Raw genomic sequence first — 18,137 nt, forward strand, 5'->3', positions numbered from 1 at the left:
GATCCTGAGAGGAGAATGGAGGAGAAGGGATTGCAGCATGGCCTTCCCCCCTGGGGGGTGATTTCTTGCTTTCTGTCTCTCTGTCTCTCTCTGTCTGTCTGGCAAGTACACACGCCCTATAGCAAAAACCCCTAAAAAAAAAAAAAAAAGAAAGAAAGAAAGCCTCTAGGTCCAGGACTCGAACCACGGTCAGCCACGTGGGAATCCAGCACCCTTAACCACCACACCAACTGCAGGCCCCAATTTTATTTATTATTATTATTATTATTGTTTAATTTGACCAGAGAGAGAGAGAGAGGAAAGTGAAAAAGCAAACAACCAGGTCCAGGACTGGAAGTGTGGTCGGCTATGTGGAAGTCCAGCACCTCAACCACCACAGCACCTGCTGGCCTAACAGCATTGTTTCTAATAACCAAAGGTGGAAATCCAAATGTCCATCAATGGATGAATGGGTAAACAAACTATGGTGTATGTATAAAATGGGAGTATTATTATTTTTTTTGAGAGAGATTTTCACTGTAGGGCGCGTGCGCTCGCCAGACAGACAGAGAGAGACATAGAGACAGAAAGCGAGAAATCACCCCCCAGGGGGGATGGTCACGCCGCAATCCCTTCTCTTCCATTCTCCTCTCGGGATCTTGGGCACGCACGCACACGCGCCCGGCGTGAGTTTTAAGCCACCGGGTCTGGGACACGAACCGCGGTCGACTACGTGGGAGTCCAGTGACATAGCCATTACGCTAACTGCTGGTTCCCTAAAATGGGAGAATTATTTTTAATTATTTTTATTATTATTATTATTTGGCCATAAGGATGGAGAGCTAGGACCAGCAGATGGCATAATGGCTATGTCACTGGACTCCCACGTAGTCGACCGCGGTTCGTGTCCCAGACCCGGTGGCTTAAAACTCACGCCGGGCGCGTGTGCGTGCGTGCCCAAGATCCCGAGAGGAGAATGGAAGAGAAGGGATTGCGGCGTGACCATCCCCCCTGGGGGGTGATTTCTTGCTTTCTGTCTGTCTTTCTGGCAATAGCACACACCCTATACCAAAAACCTCAAAAATAATTAAAAAAAAGAAAAAAAGAAAGGATGGAGAACTGTAACATACTGCACATGAATGAACTTTAAAAACATTTGGCTGAGTGAAAGAAGCTAAACATAAAAGGGCACATATTGGGGCCAGCTCTGTGGCCTAGTGGTTAAGTCAGCCAGATCCCACATGGCTGACCATGAAGTTTGAATTCTAACTCTAGTGGCCTGAAAAACATGCTAGGCATGTGCATATGCCTCAAATCCTGATAAGAGAGAGAAATGAGAGAAGGGATTGTGGCATGACCAAGTCCTATTGTGGGGTACTCTCTCCCTTTCCCTCTCTCTCTTTGGGGAGTATATGTACCCTTTGACAAAAAAATTAATCAGAAAACTCTTGTAGATATTTCAGAGAAAGGAAAGCACAGTGGTTGGAAGATCAGTAGATTATCCCTAGGATCTAAGCAAGGGAGCCCTGGCAAAAACAAGGAAATAAATGGCTGGGTAGGGGATTGGCAGAAGAGAAATGAGAGATTGGGATTAAAAATCTTTCCTGTGACTGCTAAGAATGGAGAAATGGTCTTTTTTCTTTCTTTCAAAGGCATGGTTTACTTACCAAACTATACTTGAGAGTTGTGTCCACCAGTTTCAGGGAAGGGCTTTTCCCTGATTTATCATACTGACTAGCTGGTATGTAACTTCTTCCCCTTGTATTATTAAGCCTGTTTCCACCAGGGTGACCAATGACCTGTAGTCTAGCTGCCTGACACAGTAGACTTTTCAACTTTCTATTTGATCTCAGTAACACTAGGGATTGCTGGCTGTTAGTAAGTTGAAGTCTTCTCTTAGCTATCTACCATAGCAGCGAACACTGTCACTTCACAAACACTGCTTCTCAGCTTCGCTTCTTCCTCTACCAGCTAAAAGCAGGTGCTATGCCATTGTTTTAATATATGTCCTTCTTTCGGTGGTCCCATCTCTGCCTGTCCTGAGTACTCTCAAACCTCAAAACCCAGGTCTGACCCTTTTTTCTCCATACCTCTTCCCGTATCTTTTGATAGACGTCATGCCAGTATCTCAAACATGACACTAGAGGGGTGATGTGCACAGAGGGCGTGGGAGACATACATGAAAGAAGAGCACTAGATTCATACCAGTTCTAGCTTCAAGTCAGGAATAATCAATGGGACAAGCAGGTTTTACAAAAGGCAGCACAGGTTGGGAAACGAGGAAGGCTTCCACAGAGCTGAAGTGTAAGGGTTGTTCAAGGGCAAAAGGAGACACAGCACCACCTGGGTAGCATGTTCCATGATGCCTGGGCTTGTCTTTTCCGTCTTCTCTGATGTCAGCCCAAACATAGGAATTTAGTAAAATTTGTTGCTTGGTAAAGAAAAATAGCAGGTGGGATAATATAAGTAACTTGAGAAGAGGTGGGGGCAGTGAATTCAGTAAATTTCAGTCACTTCTCAAAGGTTCTCAGGTACATCTCAGGCCTGCCTAAGATGACTGACCCTAACTGTACCTGGTGAGAGGAGAGACCAGCCCTCCCTCTAGTCCCTATAAAACAGTGGGGGCTCCCTCTCATCACAGATACACATATTTATATTGTTATTTTATTCCACTTTGGAGACCACTCCCAAGTCCTTCAGACACATCCACATCAGAAGTTAGGGATCAGGCTCCACTGAATCGGAAGTATAAATAAGGAAGTCCCAGAAGCCAGCAGCCTGTTAAGCCAGCAGCATGGTGGCTGGAGGTATAGCTGAGCCTCTCCTGCAGATCATCCAGCACCTGTACAAGCCAGGCTAGACTGTTCTCCAGCTCTCTCTATAGCCCAGTACTGGCAACCACAGCCTATGCTACCTCTGCTTGGCCAGAACTAGCTGCCTGAACCAAGAGCTCACGGCACCATCCACTCGCATCACCAAAGCTATGCCCAGGAGAAGTCCCACGCTGCTCACAATGAAGCCCATGGCCTCGAAAATGAACCTGCAAAGAAAAGGTGGAGAAACTCAGGGAACAGCGAGTAGGCCTAATGCCTTTTCCTTGTAGAGGCAACAGCTTGTCCACCCCGGATAGTCATACCTTATCCCAAGTTTCTCCCTCCCACCACCTCTGCTCCTCAAGCAAATCCACTCACTTGGGGGCAAACACCTTCCAGACCATGAGATGCCTGCGAAGGATGGAGGCTGCCAAGGCACAGGCCAGAATCTAAGGGAGAAGAGGAAGGGTCAAATTACATGGGAAGTGGAAGAAATAAGACAAAGGGAGAGCTGCTCTCGGCTGAAAAATGAAAAGAAGAGGTAACATGTGTGTATCAGTGGAAAAAACCCTAGGCTAGGAGTTAAGAAACAAGCTCTGCCTCCCACTGTAGAGGAAGACTCAGGACCACATCCTCCTCTGGTGGAAGGGAGGAGGATCCATGACCACATTTTGGAAGAGAATCCTGGCCATCACTTCAGCTTTTCCAGTGTCTGGTTATGAAGTAATCTCCAAATGCAGATAGTAGGGTCCAGAGTTAGGCTGTAAAGAGGAAATGATCCAGGACTATGACTAAGGAGATCAGATTCAAGTTTCAAAATTGCTATTTGAGCCACTAGCCATGGGCAACCACTTCTGGTTATTAGTAGAATCTCTTGCAGGTTTTCTGAAAGTATAAAAGAATGTAATACATGCACATAAGGAAAGGTCACTGACTCTCTGATTGCTCCTCTGCACCCACCTGAACACCGAGGACAAAGAGGTACTTAAGGCCCAGCTGCAGCAGTGCTGCATTGAAGTGGTGAGGTGCATCCCGGAGTCGCATCTCCATCAGTGGTTCCTCTTCTTCTTCAGGCCTGACTCTGGCCTCTACTTCTTTTCCAGGGGACTGCTGCCTCTTCTTCAGCCCTTGACTCTCACACAGGAAGGGCCAGAGTAGGAGGAGGGGGCAACCTACTGCCTCGGGGGAGGACAGGGATGGAATCAACAGTGGACTCTGGGACCAGTCCACCCTGGTCCCCAACCACCCTAGTTAGCTAAGGCTTCAATTGGCCTAGGCCAAAGGGTGCCAATGATTCAACAAAACCGTATCTCCCCACTCAAATGCAGGGGTTTCCTTCCTTTCCACAAAATCAGAGTAAATAATGGAAAAGAGTGGAATGAGGAGGTACCTGCAAAGAGGAGGTGGGATGCAAAGGTGTTGGCTCCCACTAGCAAAGCAGGCAGCCAGGTAGAGGAGCCATGACCTTCTGGGAATCCCACAAAGGCTGCATGCCAATGGATGGCTGGAAAGACAGGCTGGTGACCCGTGGAATAGAAGGTCTGTGTGGCCATGAGGGCCCAAGCTGAGACTGCCTGCCACGGCACAGTAAAAGGACCTAGAGAAAAAGATATGCCTCTTAATAGTCTGATCTGATTCTCTAATCCACAGCCTAGTATTCCATGATCACATATTCCCACTACTTCAGTGCTAGTTTTCATACATGCCCACTACTCCAACATCCTTATAGCAACACTGTTATTCTGATTTCCTCAGTGGCAGAAAGCCACACCACCCTTATCTGAACCCCACTGTGCTCAATCTTTCTCTCTCATATACACAGAGCTCACAACATTATGTATTCATAAACCAGCGCTTTCTTTACTAGAAATTCAGGGAATGTGCTCATAAGGAAGCAATATTTCACAAGAAATGAACTGTCTCTTCAATCTATGAACCCAACAGCCAACAAGAGGGATCTGTTCAGTTGGCTATGACAGGTGAGAGAACATTGGGAAGGTGGGGCATGAGACCCTGTGTGAGGGTGAGGAACATGAGGAGCCACACCTCCTGAAAACAAGAGAAGCTAAACTCATACTGTCCCTTAGATGAGTGAGGGCTGAGAGCTGCATTTACCAGAGGCGGTGATGGGTATCCCAGCAGCAAGCAGATGCAGGAGAAGGAAGCTCTGCAGAAACAGAAGCAGGAACACAAGGCTGATGCGCTCTGCATGCAATAGCAGAAGTGGGAAGGCCAACAGGGTGAGGGCTGTGACCATAGCAGCTGAGTAGACACTCCCCAACTGATAGGCAGCCACGGTCAGGGGACCCTGAGGTTTGGTCTTCTCTAGTCGGCCTCGGAACTCTTCTTGCATGTGTCGGTAGATTTGAGGGACCACATAATCGAGGTCAGCCTGAGAAGTGGGGGGGCCTGAGAAGGGAGTCAGGACAGTCCTGGTCCTTGATGTACCTGCCCCAGCCTTTACCAACACAGTCACAGGCCTCCAGAGGAGCAGCATGAGCCCAGAGGCAGCCAGCCCTGCTACAGCCCGAGGCAGTACAACTGACGCCCCAGCAACCAGGGCCCGGAGACGTGGCGGTGCTTCATCTGCCCCTGATGCCAAAGCCCAGTAGGCAGCAGTACTAAGTGCCATTAGAGGCAGCCCCCAGCGTACAAAGAGCACAGGGGGCTCAGGACTCTTCAGATTACCATAGCGATGAAGCCACAGACGCACAGCAGCTAAGAGGGCCACCAGTGACCCCACACAAGCTCCATACCACAAATTCTTGGCTCGACCACCAACCATGGATGCCAGAGGACTCAGCCAGGGAGAGGAATGGCAAGCAGGTGTCTCTTCAGGGCAGCGATGAAAAAGCCCAGCTAACCTGGTACATAAAAGCAACCCGACTCCAAGCCTCAGGGCATATGTGCCACTGTGCCGTGGGGAGCCTACTGGGGCTGAAGAGCCAAGGCGGGGTACTGTGAGCAGTTTAGGTGGCAGCAGCTGGCCCTCCCAATGAAGCTGGGCAACCAGGAGCAAGATGAGTGAGCCCAAAAGGAAGGGGGTGGCCCTGGCCTCAGCTACAACAAAACTATCAGAGAAGAAGGCAGCTAAGCGGATTAGTAGGAGTAATAGAACAGGACCAGGGATGGGAAGCAGGGTTGCTAAGGGCCTTCTGGACCCCCAGCCAGCCCAGGCTTTCCATAGAAAAGCCAGGAGGGAGCCTACTGCAGCCACAGCCCCTAGGACTACTGAATCTAGCTTAAGCCCATTAACTGACAGGAGTCCAGCACACACTATGGCCCCAGCTAGGCCCCAGACCACGGGGATCAGGAGTAGAGGGCAGAAAGGGAAGCCTGGGGATGTTGCCCACTGGGATGTCAGCAGGCAGAGAAAGCAGGCAGCAGCCAAGAGAGCAACACCCCCTGCCATGCGGACCAGAGAGAAACGAGCCCAAGACTTGATGCACATGGCCCGAGCACCCCGCAGGAACTGCTGTAGCTCAGCAATCACAGTCCGCAGTGTCACATCAGTCCTGTGGGGGTTCTGCAGAAGCCACTGGTAATCAGCAGAGGCCTTGGAGAAGAGCTTCTGCAGTTGATGAAGCTCCTTAACATGGAGGTCCTGGGTAGCAGCTGAGTATGTGTGGAGAAATCGGGACACCTGGAGGAAAAAGCCAAGGGGCGTTAAGAGATATATTAGGTAGTCAGAGAAGTCATGATGCTTTTTTCAATTTGATTTTTTTTAGAGGTTTTTGCCTTAGTGCGCATGTGCTAGCTGGAAAGAGAGAGAAACAAACATCTTGAGAGAGAAAATGAGAAATCATTCCCCAGGGAAGATGGGCATGCCACAGTCCCTTCTCCTCCAATCTCCTCCTGGGATTTGAACTGCTGTCAGCCTTGCAAAAGTTCAGCAATGTAACAGCTATGCCATCTGCTGGTCCCATCATGGTGTACTTTTACATAGACAACTACGTCATGACTTCTGATGACCCAGTAAATCAGGGCAGAGGCAAGGACAGGTATTACAAAAGCAGGTACCTGGAAATTAGGGGCACAAACTCTGGGATGAGGGAAGGGAGAGATAATGAAAGCCAGACATGGTTATCAAAGGTAAGATTAAAACTGGACAAAGAATGGGACCAGCAAGTGGCATGAAGGTTAAGGTGCTGGACTCCTACATAGCTGACCACGATCCAAGTCCCAGATCTGGCGGCTTAAAAATCACACCAGGGGGAACCAGCAGTTAGCGTAATGGTTATGTCTCTGGACTCCCATGTAGTCGACTGTGGTTCGCGTACCGGACCCGGTGGCTTAAAAATCACGCCGGGCGCGTGTGCGTGCCTGCCCAGGATCCCGAGAGGAGAATGGAAGAGAAGGGATTGCAGCGTGACCATCCCCCCTGGGGAGTGATTTCTCGCTTTCTGTCTCTATGTCTCTCTCTGTCTGTCTGGAGAGTGCACACACCCTATAGCGAAAAACCTCTCCCCCCCCCAAAAAAAAAATCACACCAGGCACGTGTGTGTACACGCCCAAAATCTTAGAAGGTAAAGGAATTACAGTGCGGCCATCCCCTTTGGAGGGTGATTTTTCATTTTCTCTTACTATATCTCTCTGACTCTCTCTGGTGAGTGCATGTGCCTTATGGCAAAAAAAATTTAAAATTTAAAAAAAAAAAAGACTGGGCAAAGGACAACGGAGTGGCCATTATGCTTTTCTCATGCCTATCCTATCTCTGTCACCTGTAAGTCTAGTCCCTTTACCTACCTGCTGGGCATTAAGATGGAGAGCTGAGGCCTGGGCTAGGGCAGAAGGATGAGGCTGGGAGTCTTTGTCCCCTGAGAACAGCTCGGCTATCACTTCCCCGATGTTCCCAAATGGGATAGGCAGGCCTAGCAGCAGGGCCAGTGTGGGCACAAGGCTGACTTGAGGAATCACCTCTGGCTCCTAGAGGGAAAGAACAGGGATCAATGGATTCATCACAAAGCTGAAGTCAGTGTTTAGAATTAAAGACACAGGGGCTTAGGTAGGAGAGGAGAGTGGGGAATACACAGGATCACACAGGTCTGGGGACCTAGCGAGGGCCCCGTGAGGATGCTGTGATCATGATTTGTACTGAACACTGGGAGACCTGACGAGGCAAATCCCCGGCCTCACCTCTGGTGGGGTGCTGGGGAAGAGGGGTGTAGAGCTGTATAGAAAGAGTGCAGCCGAGACCTCCAGCTCACTGTCCCCTCCATGGTCCCCATTCATGGTCATCCCGTGGTCCCCTGCCACCACCAGCAGTGTGTCATTCTCCAGGCGCTCCATAAGTCCCCTGGGAGCCAAAAAATGTGTCAGGGGCAGGGAATCGATAATGATTTTTCTCAGGGGCCCATTCATCCCAGCTTTGATTTCCACTAGTGGGTCTAGATCTCTGGCAAAGAGACACTTCAAACATGATCCTACAGCTCAAAGCTACACACTGAATTATGAAATGGATGAGGCCCCTTGCTTCAGAAAAAGGCCTGCTGATGCAGAATTCAGCTAGGAAAGAGGCTCTACATAAGGACTTCTTATCCTGGGACCACATATGTTGAGATTTTCAGACACAAACCCACTCCCCCAAGCCAAGAGCCCACACTCACTGGATCACCTGGTCCACTTGGCTAAGTTTCTTGGCCATTTCAGGGTGGTGAGGGCCATGCTTGTGGCCACAGTGATCCACACCCAGGAAGTGAGCAATCAGCACGTCCCATTCACCACTGTCCACTGTGAAGGGGAGAACACTGAGCACAGGGGACTAAGGCCCACTCCTTAACCCCAGCCAGGCTTTGAGATTCTTTTTTGTCCAGGGACACAAGTCCAGGCCATCACGCCCATGTGAGGCTCAGAATCTGTGGACTAAAGCTACCCTCCCCACCTCCAGGTCTTAGTCAGGGACTAATTGCTCTGGCCCCATGCTCACTGGTGGGGTAGAGGTGCTCCAAGATGCCATTGTCCACTGTATGTAGGTCTCTGACGTTGAAGGATGAAAAGAAGAAAGCTTGGGAGAACGCTCCAGGGAAAAGGTCTTTCCAGGTATCATCTCCCATGAAGACTACACGCCTTCCTACAAGGATATGAGAAGGGGTCAGAGCCTGAGCAGGAAGGAGAGGAGACCCTTCAAGTACGCATCAGGTGCAGGCACTATAGTGCTTACTCCATACCGCTGCTTAGCAGGCATAGGCCCTATGGGAGGACCGGGTTTGATTTCCGGCTCACCCTGAAAAGCCAGGCACAGGGCCAGCAGGTGGCATAGAGGATAAGGCGTCTGGAATCCCACACAGCCAACTACATCACTCAAATCCTGGACCTGGCAGCCTGAACGACACACCAGATGCATGTGTGTGTGTGTGCCCAAAATCCCAAAAGGAGAATGAGGAATTGAGATGTGGTTATCCCCGTGGGGGTAATTTTTCACTTTCCCTGTCTCTCTCCAATGAACCCTACAGCAAAAAACTAAAAAGCCCAGACACAGCGGCATGCACCTGTAATACCAGCTACTTGGGAAATTGAGGCAGATTCCACATCCTGTCCAAAACATTATACACCCAAGTTTTTTTAAAAAAAAGAAAAAAAGACCCATCAGAAATAGCAATCATGCACCCTAAAGCCTAGCAATTCCATCCAGGAACTTCTTATTCTTCAAGGCCTAATGTTTTTAAACAGGACAATTCCCCTGATAACCATACTCCACTCAGAGCTCTCACTCCTCTGACAAAATGCTTCACTAGTTTTCAATCCCTGGGTATCTCTGCTAAACTCTTTCCTGAGCATATACTGCTTTTTACAGTCAGTGAGTGAGTCGGACCTGGATCCCTCCAATCTCTTCACATATGTAAGCTGAGACCTGTATCTTTTCCTCTTTCTCTCCCCAGCCCCTTTCCTGAGAGTGTCCAAAGAATAAAACCAACACTCCATGCTGATTAGAAGCTTCACAAAAACAAAGCCCAGATCCCCTCCCCTTTGTCTCCCAAACTAAGCTCCTTACACACAGGGCTCTGGTCCCCTTTTCCTTCCCTAAACCCTGACACAATAGTCAAGCTAGGTACACAAAGTTCTGGCTCCCTGACTTGTAAAGAAATTTGCCAAAGTACTCCTGGTCTGCAAAGGGGTCCAGACTGACCTGCACTGGTAAGCTGCTTAATGAGATTGTCTTCCACTATGGCATGGCTTGCAAAGTTACTGCCAGCATCAATAAAGGTAGGTAGTGAGCCAGTGGTGAGGGCCTTGAGGCGCTGCATGGTGGTGGTTGGGGGGTCAACCTGAGATCGGTAGAGACGGGCATGGTGGGGCTGAATTTCCAGAATCCTTTTCAAGGAGACTAGTTTGCCCAGAAAGGGTAGAGAGGCAGGTAGCTTTCCAGGCACATGTGAGCGCTGGGGCTGGGCAAAGTCAAATCGCAGAGCATCTATTAGTACCAACACAACCCGGGAGAATCGTGAAGCCATCCAGCAGGCCCCGGGCTTCCCTTGGCTCCCCCATGGCAGGGACCCAGGGCCTGGGAGCTCCTGGCAGCTGCTATGGTTTGTGAGTTCCAAACGGGTGAGCAGGAAGCCACTTGTGAAGAGGGCAATGCCGGCGTAGAAGAGGAAGCAGACCCAGCCCAGAAAGAGCAGCACTGAGATCTTCCGCATCCTGGTAGGGACAGGAGAGGGAACTCATCACTGTTGGACAAAGAACCAGAGAAAAGTTTTACTCCTCAATACAAAGCCCAACTAGAATCACAATCTCTTGGAAGCCTTTCTAGATATAAACAGTCATAGTCAATCCATTTCAAGGTTCGGCAGTTATACCAGTGTTTCTGAAGGCAAGGTCCCCAGACTATGGGCATCACCTGGGGCTGCTGTTAAAAAATACTATTTCCGGGACCAGCAGTTGACATAATGGCTATGTCGCTGGACTTTCATGTAGTCAAACGCAGTTCGAGTCCTGGACCCAGTGGCTTAAACTCATGCCAGGCGCGTGTGCACGTGTGCCCAAGATCCCAAGAGAATGGAGAAGGGATTGTGGTGTGGCCATCCCCCCTGTGGGGTGATTTCTCGCTTTCTGTCTGTCTGTCTGTCTGTCTCTCTGGCAAGCGCACACACCCTATAGCAAAAACCTCTAAAAAAAAACCCCTATTTTCAGGGCCTGCAGATGGCATGATAGTTAAGGGTGCTGGACTCCCACTCACATGGCCAACCATGGTTCGCATCCTGGACTTGCTTTCTCACTTGCTTGCTTTTCACTTTCTCTCATTCTGGTCAAATCAAAATAAATAAAGTTAAATAATTCTTTTTTAAAAAAATACTATTTCCAAGTCCCACCCCAGATCTACTGAATCAGGATTTTCGAGGGTGGAGCATAGGAATTTGTACATGCACACCGAGATCCTAATCCTGAAAAAACATAAATCTACCAGGGAAACATTCCAAGTGGTAGACTGCTCTCTGAAAGGCTGTTTCAAGCGACTTTCTTTTGCCAATCTTAACATCCAAGGAGAAGCCAGCCAGGACACCCAGCAACTGAGCAATCCCAGCCCTGCAGACGGCGCCTCCTGGCGGGGGCAGAGGGGGCGATGGGGAAGAGTCATGCTCTGCTTCCAGGCACCCAGCATCGCAAAGGGACCGAAGGATATGCCTGTCCGGCTTTGTAGGGTCTAGAGCCGGTTCGAACTCGCTAGGAGCCAGGCGTTCGTGCAGCTCCACTTCCCCTGGGGCCTACCCCACCTCCTGGGCACCTGGGCCCTGGTACTGAGCAGCCTTGGCTGCGAGCTAGTAGGGAGCACCCTTACTGAGAAGGGGAAGGTGTGAGGGGAAGCTCTCGAGAGACCCTGGCTCACCTGGAACGGCGCCCGGAAGTGCAGCAGCCGCGCCGCTGGCGGCCTGGGACCATAGAGAGCGCCAGACAGAGAGGCCTGCTGGGGCCTCCAGCGCCATCTGCTGGTACCTCGGTGGAAGTTTAGCAAGGAGCGTATCGTTGCGAAGAGTTTGATGGGAGATTTAGTAATTAGGCGGAATTGAGGGCAAGGGACTAAGCTAGAATTCAGGGAACCACTGTCCATTCTTAGTTAAGACTAAGAACACGGCCTCTGGAGTCAAACTTGTCTTGAATCTTAGCTCTGACACTTAATGTCTCTATTGGGCATTACCTCATTATTAAAATGGGAATAAATAATACTTATTTCCTCCCTTATTATGTAGCTGACTCCAACTGATAGGTTTCATTATTTCTTCTTTTAAAGCCTCTGAGTCCTTAAAAAAAATTACTGAGGCCGGCAGGTGGCGTGGTGGTTAAGGTCACTGGACTCCCACATGGCCCACCGTGGTTCAAGTCCTGGACTTGGCGTCTTGCTTGCTCACTTTTTCTTTCTCTCTCACTCTGTCCCTCTCTGGTCAAATTAAAAATAAATAAATACATAAATAAAGTTTAATAAAATAATTCTTTTTAAAAATTCATTAATTAACTTTTCTTTATTATTTATCTTTTAAATTGACCAAAGGGAGACAGAGAGAGAGAGTGAAAAAGCAAGCCACCAGGTCTGGCGCTTGAACCGCGACTGGCCATGTTGGGAGTCCAGCACCTCATCCACCATGCCACCTCTCTAACTGAATCTTACAACTCAATAATAGAAAAAGAAATAGTAGAGCCAGTTGGTATAGTGGTGAGGAAGGCAGCTGGATCCCACATGGTTGACAGCTCCCTTTGAGTCTTTTACCTGGAGGCTGGAAAACATACCCAGGTGCATGTTACATGCATGCCCAAAATTCAGAAAAGAGGAAGAAATGGAGACGGGATTGTGACATAACCATCCCCCATCCCCCATGGGAGAGTGCTTTTTCACTCTCCCTCCTCATGAGTGTATTTGTGCCCCTCTAGTAAATTAGACAAAAATAATAATAATAATAATAGTCCAATCTAAAAATGAACATAGGAGGGCCAGCAGTTGAGTAGAGGAAAGATGCTCACCATCATTAGCCTTTGGGGAAATGCTGGAGATATCATTTCAAACCCAGTAGTTTGGGTATAATAAAAAAGACAGCTAATTACAAGTATTGATAAGGGTGTGTAAAAATTGGTACACTTCATATGCTGCTGGTGGAATTGTAAGTGGTGTGGCAGCTTTGGAAAACAGACCTACAGTTCCTCAAAAGGTTAAACAAGAGTTACCATAGAACCTAGCAATTTCACTTGCAGTTATATACCCAAGAGTAATAAAAACAAAAAAATTGTACATGAATATTCATAGTAGTAGTGTCCTTAGTAGCTAAAAGCTGGAAACCCAAATACCCATCACTGATGAACTGATAATCAAAATGGTATATCCATACAATGAAATATTATATGTTTGAGGACAGGGTGATAAAAAATTTTTTAAAGAATTATTGATTTTATTTATTCATTCATTCATCTTAATTTGACCAGAGAAAGACACACAGATGGAAAGTGAGAAAGCAAGCCACCTGGTCCAGGACTTGAACCATAATCAGTGGGAATGTCCAGCACCTTAACCTGCCAGTCCCAGGGTGATAAAAATGTTCTAAAATTGTGGTGGTTGCAAAACTCTGTGAATACACTAAAAATGACCTAATATTTCCTTTCAATGCAAGAAACCACGTTTGCTCTCTGGTAGGAAAGTATCCTTCAGTGGGTTATGGTCGCACTGCAATCCCTTCTCTTTCATTTCTCCATCCTGTTGGGATCTGGGGCATGTATTCACTTGTGCCTGGCATGTTTTTCAAGCCTCCAGTGTCAGGATTCAAACCACATTTGGCCAAGTTAGAGTTGACTCCTTTAAACACTAGGCAACAGTGTTTAAAGGAACATTAAATTTACAATGTAAATGAATAATATGTTATATGAGTTATATTTAAATAAAGGTTTTATTTAAAACAAAATAGAGGTAGCCTGTGGGCGGCTGTGGTGGTGGCTTCCAAGATGGTGACCAAGAATTTCCGAGTCAGTGATGGGGACTTGATTTGCCCTGACAAGAAATGTGGAAATGTAAACTTTGCAGGACCAGCAGTTAGCGTAATGGCTATGTCAATGAACTACCACGTAGTCGACCGTGGTTCAAGTCCTGGACCCACTGACTTGAACTCATGCTGGGCACGTGTGTGTGTGCATGCCGAATGGAGGAGAAGGGACTGTAGCGTGGCCATCCCCCTGGGGGGTGATTTCTCGCTTTCTGTCTCTCTATCTCTCTCTGTCTCTCTGGCGAGCACACGCGCCCTGTAGCAAAAAACCTCTTCCCCCCGCCCCCCCCAAAAAAAGAAATGTAAACTTTGCTAGAAGAACCAGCTATAATCTATGTGGTAGGGAGAAAACAACTGAGACCAAGATGATGAAAGCTGGGGACATTGAAATAGGAAAGACATGCAGAAAAAAACGAGGCCTGTTCAGTGCTAATGACTGGCAGTGTAAAACTTGCAGTAATGTGATTTGGGCCAGAAGATTAGAGTGTAACATGTGTAATACTCCAAAGTATGCTAAATTAGAAAAAAGAACAGGATATGGTAGTGGTTTTAATGAAAGAGAAACTGTTGAGTACATAGAAAAGAATCTGATGGTGAATATGAGTTTGGACGGAAAAAGAAAAAACACAGAGGGAAGGAAGTTGGTCTTGTATTTATATTAAAGGAAGTTTAAGATAAAGAATCTGAAGGCTGGGGCCAACAGGTGGTGTGGTGATTAAGGGCACTGCACTCCCAGGATTCAAACCACAGTTGGCCAAGTGAGAGCTGGCTCCTTTAAATACTAGGCAATAGTGTTTAAAGGAGCACTAAATTTAGAATGTAATGAATAAATTATATATTATAATGTCCTTCTCTGGTCAAATTAAAATAAATAAATAAAATAAATAAATTTATAAAATAATTCTAAAATAAAGAATCTGAGAATGAAGAAAAGGATGAGGATGAAGATCTTCCTAAATATAAATTAGATGAGGATAAGGATAAAGATGTATAGTATATATCTGGCATGTAAGTACATAAAGTATATAGAGTATAATCTTGATGCCAGTGAAGCAGAAGATAGTAAAAAAAAAAAAAAGAAAGAAAGAAAGAAATAATAGATGAAGTCACTCGAAGTCTTGATCTTCACATTCATGATCTTCATCACGCTCATCCTCCCCCCCAAGGTCAAGATCTAGGTCCAGGTCTCATTCAAGAAGTTCTTCCAGCTCTCAGTCAAGACCTCATTCCAGTTCCAGAGGATGTTTAAGATCTCATGGGTCGAAATCATGCTCCAGATCCCACAGGGGCTCTTCTTCCCCATGAAAAAGATCTTATTTCAGTTCTTCATCTTCTGAGAGGAACAGAAAGAGAAGTCATTCTAGATCTTCTTTGTCTGGTGATTAAAAAAAAAAGATGAACAAGATCATGATCACCTGAAAGTCAGGTGATTGTAAAGACACTGAACAACCCTGAGCCCAGGGCCAACCCCTATAGAACACCACTACTTTACCCAGGCACCACCGATCATCTTCTGGATCATCCCATTCTGGTTCCCATTCAGATTCAAAGAAGAATTAAACATGTACATCTTTAAAAAAATCCAGTACAGTGCATGAAATATGTTTTTTAAGAAGTTGGTGTCTTACTTGGTCAGAAGTCCTAAATCTGCTAGTAGAAGTGCACGCCTTTCACTGCTCTTCAGTACAAAACAGCTGTGGTTATTTGTGAAATTAGAGGTAAATAGCATTTTGGGGCTAGCAGATGATGTGGTGGTTAAGGTGGTGGGTATTCCCACATGGCTGACCACGGTTCAAGTCCTGGACCTGGCGGCTTGCTTTCTCACTTTCCCTCTCTCTCTCTCTCTGTGTCTCTCTCTAATCAAATGAAAATAAATGACTGAATAAATAATTCTTTTTAAAATATTTATTTATTTATTTCCACTGGTTGTTATTATTATTTTTTAATTTGACCAGGAAGAGGTAGAGAGAGAAAGGGAAAGCGAGAAAGCAAGCCGCCAGGTTCAGAACTTAAGCTGTGGTCGGCCACGTGGGAAATCACTACCTTTAACCACTACTCCACTTGCTGGCTCGAATAAGTAATTCTTAAAGAAAGAAAAAAAAGAAGTAAATAGCATTTTAAGCCATAATGTTCCAGAATAGATCAATATGTTTACTGTTTATTATTTACAACCATTTCAGCTGTAACAAAATACTTTATTTCAGATCAATTGAAAATTTTATTTCAAAATACTAATTTCAAACTCCTGTTTTTCTCATTTCCAAACTTATTCTGTATGTTGGCTAAGGCAAAATTACCTAGGATTCCTTAAACTTTGGGGTATGGAAGCAAGATTGATACACTAGTTGGAAACAGCCTGTTCATGTCAGTCTTGAAAAAGAAGAAACCTGTTTATTGTTGTTAACCTATGTCAAAATGATTCTTTCTTTAACAAGTTAAAATAATTTATAAAACAGCCAACTGAAAATGACTTTATTTGCTAAGGGTGCCTTAGAACCATTGTCTCTCCTTTATCGAACTCTAATTTTTTTGTACTGCACATTTAATGTAAAAGAATCTTGTTAACTGCAGAAAGAGAAAGGTATTACTCATTTTCCTTTCCAACATTTAGGGCAAGAAAGAAAATCTAGCAATTTATCTCTTCTCAACTGATAGTTGCCCACATGGTAAGAAAAACATCTTTTTTTTTTTTTTTTTGGTTCGCCAGAAAAAAAGAGAGACAGAAATCAGCCCCTCAGGGGGGATGGCCACACCACAATCCCTTCTCCATTCTCTTCTCAGAATCTTGGACACGCACACATGCCCGGCGTGAGTTTAAGCCACCAGGTCTGGGACTCAAACTGCGGTCAACTACATGGGAGTCCAGCGACATAGCCATCACACCATCTGTTGGTCCTAATAATCATCTTTTTTTTTTTCAAAATACTTTCTTTTTTTAAAAAAATATTTATTTTATTTATTCATTCATTTATTTTTTAATTTGACCAGAGAGAAACAAATGTTGAGAGTGAGAGGGGAAGTGAGAAAGCAAGCCACCAGATTCAGGACTTGAACCCTGGTTGGCCATGTGGGAGTCTCCAGCGCCTTAACCACTGCGCCACCTACTGGTCCCCAAAATACTTTAAGTATTTCAAGAACTGGGACTAACAGATGGCATAATGATTACATCACTGGAGTCCCATGTAGTAGACCACAAGTTCCAGATCCGGTGGTTTAAAATTCACACTGGGCATGTGAACCAGCAGTTACCGTAATGGCTATGTCGCTGGACTCCCACGTAGTTGACCGCAGTTCACGTCCCGGACCCGGTGGCTTAAAACTCATGCCGGGCGTGTGTGCATGCGTGCCCAAGATCCTGAGAGGAGAATGGAGGAGAAGGGATTGTGGCGTGGCCATCCCCCTGGGGGGTGATTTCTCACTTTTTGTCTCTATGTATCTCTCTCTCTGTCTGGCGAGCGCACCCGCCCTATAGGGAAAACCTCTCACAAAAAAAAAAAAAAAAAAATTCAACCTGATATATACATGTGTGCCCAAGATCCCAAGAGGAGAATGGAAGAGAAGGGATTGTGGTGTGGCCTTCCCCCCTGGGGGGTGATTTCTTGCTTTCTGTCTCTTTGTCTTCCTGGTGAAAGCCCATGTGCTCTAGAGCAAAAACTTCTCCAAAAAAAAAAGAAAGAAAGAAAGAAAGGAGACTAAGGGACTAAGAGGGGTACGCGGGGGCGAGACAGGACCGACCCAGGGCAGCTGTGGAGGAAGACTGGAGGCCCCCCAAAGGGCTAAACGGTGAGCAGGGCGGGGCAGGGCGGGCGCGACCTTCGAACGTAGTACATGTTTGGAGACTGCTCGGGAGGCTGTGGTCAGTATGTGGCCATCTGTACTGTTAGCCCTGTCTTCATCAGTGGCTGGAGACATGGCCAGAGCAGCAAGAATGCCCCGTGTGTAAACTGGGATCAGCAGAGAGAAGGTCGTCCCACTTCATGGGCGAGGGAGCTAGAAGCCTCAGGATCCCAGATTGAAGGCCCCAGCCCGCCCCCAGGGCCAGCGCCCCCCTCCAGAGAGCAGAGGGCCGTTTGGTGACACCCGGAGCTTTCACTTCTCAGTTGGTGTTGGTGCTTTTCCCTTTTGCTTTTTCACCACTGTCTTCAATACCCACGAGCCTTTCCGTAGGGTTACAGGTGTGGATCTGGGACAGGGTCACCAGACCTCTAGTTGGCAGGATTCCCTCTTCTTGTTTCTTGCCATTTTCTTTTTTTTTGGCTGCTCAGTATTTGAGCTGGTCTCCTTCCTGCCCACCTCCAACCAGAGGAGAATCAGTATTGGGGTCCCTGCTGACCCTTCCTTACTCCTGGGCCTCCCTGACTCCTCCACTTCTGTGGGCCAAGGCTAA

The 18,137-nt window shown here is 46.9% G+C and overlaps 1 protein-coding gene and 2 pseudogenes across 3 annotated transcripts; 2 read left to right on the top strand and 1 right to left on the bottom strand.

Annotated features, from left to right (window-relative positions):
- Positions 1 to 2,614: 2,614 nt before the first annotated feature.
- Positions 2,615 to 11,683, bottom strand: PIGO (phosphatidylinositol glycan anchor biosynthesis class O). 3 transcript variants are annotated; one of them, XM_006143207.2, is made up of 11 exons: positions 11,617 to 11,683; positions 9,919 to 10,459; positions 8,719 to 8,862; positions 8,399 to 8,522; positions 7,929 to 8,088; positions 7,539 to 7,718; positions 4,908 to 6,435; positions 4,183 to 4,389; positions 3,753 to 3,967; positions 3,171 to 3,241; positions 2,615 to 3,019 (listed from the first exon to the last, which is right to left on the bottom strand). In XM_006143207.2, exons 2-11 carry the CDS (start codon positions 10,427 to 10,429, stop codon positions 2,890 to 2,892), a joined length of 3,270 nt encoding a protein of 1,089 aa, XP_006143269.1. In that variant the 5' UTR covers positions 10,430 to 10,459; positions 11,617 to 11,683; the 3' UTR covers positions 2,615 to 2,889. The 3 variants fall into 3 exon arrangements, with proteins under 3 accessions (XP_006143269.1, XP_014441290.1, XP_006143270.1); XM_014585804.2 differs by lacking the exon at positions 11,617 to 11,683 and adding an exon at positions 10,969 to 10,988; XM_006143208.3 differs by lacking the exons at positions 2,615 to 3,019; positions 3,171 to 3,241 and having other exon boundaries at positions 3,788 to 3,971.
- A 1,946-nt stretch (positions 11,684 to 13,629) lies between these two features.
- On the top strand, positions 13,630 to 15,310 carry LOC102474453 (zinc finger Ran-binding domain-containing protein 2-like; annotated as a pseudogene).
- A 41-nt stretch (positions 15,311 to 15,351) lies between these two features.
- On the top strand, positions 15,352 to 18,137 carry LOC102474883 (E3 ubiquitin-protein ligase RNF5 pseudogene; annotated as a pseudogene).

The sequence above is a fragment of the Tupaia chinensis genome, unplaced genomic scaffold, assembly GCF_000334495.1.
Source record: "Tupaia chinensis unplaced genomic scaffold, TupChi_1.0 Scaffold000093_1, whole genome shotgun sequence".
NCBI lineage: Eukaryota > Metazoa > Chordata > Mammalia > Scandentia > Tupaiidae > Tupaia > Tupaia belangeri.

Bases quoted from the DNA above. Each gene is read 5' to 3' on its own strand.
- PIGO (XM_006143207.2), bottom strand. From the start codon at position 10,429: ATGCGGAAGATCTCAGTGCTGCTCTTTCTGGGCTGGGTCTGCTTCCTC. The intron at 4,390-4,907 runs GTAAATGCAGCT...CTTTTTCTCTAG, and splicing joins GATACCCATCACCGCCTCTG to GTCCTTTTACTGTGCCGTGG. The intron at 3,020-3,170 runs GTGAGTGGATTT...TTTTCTTTGCAG, and splicing joins TGGAAGGTGTTTGCCCCCAA to GTTCATTTTCGAGGCCATGG.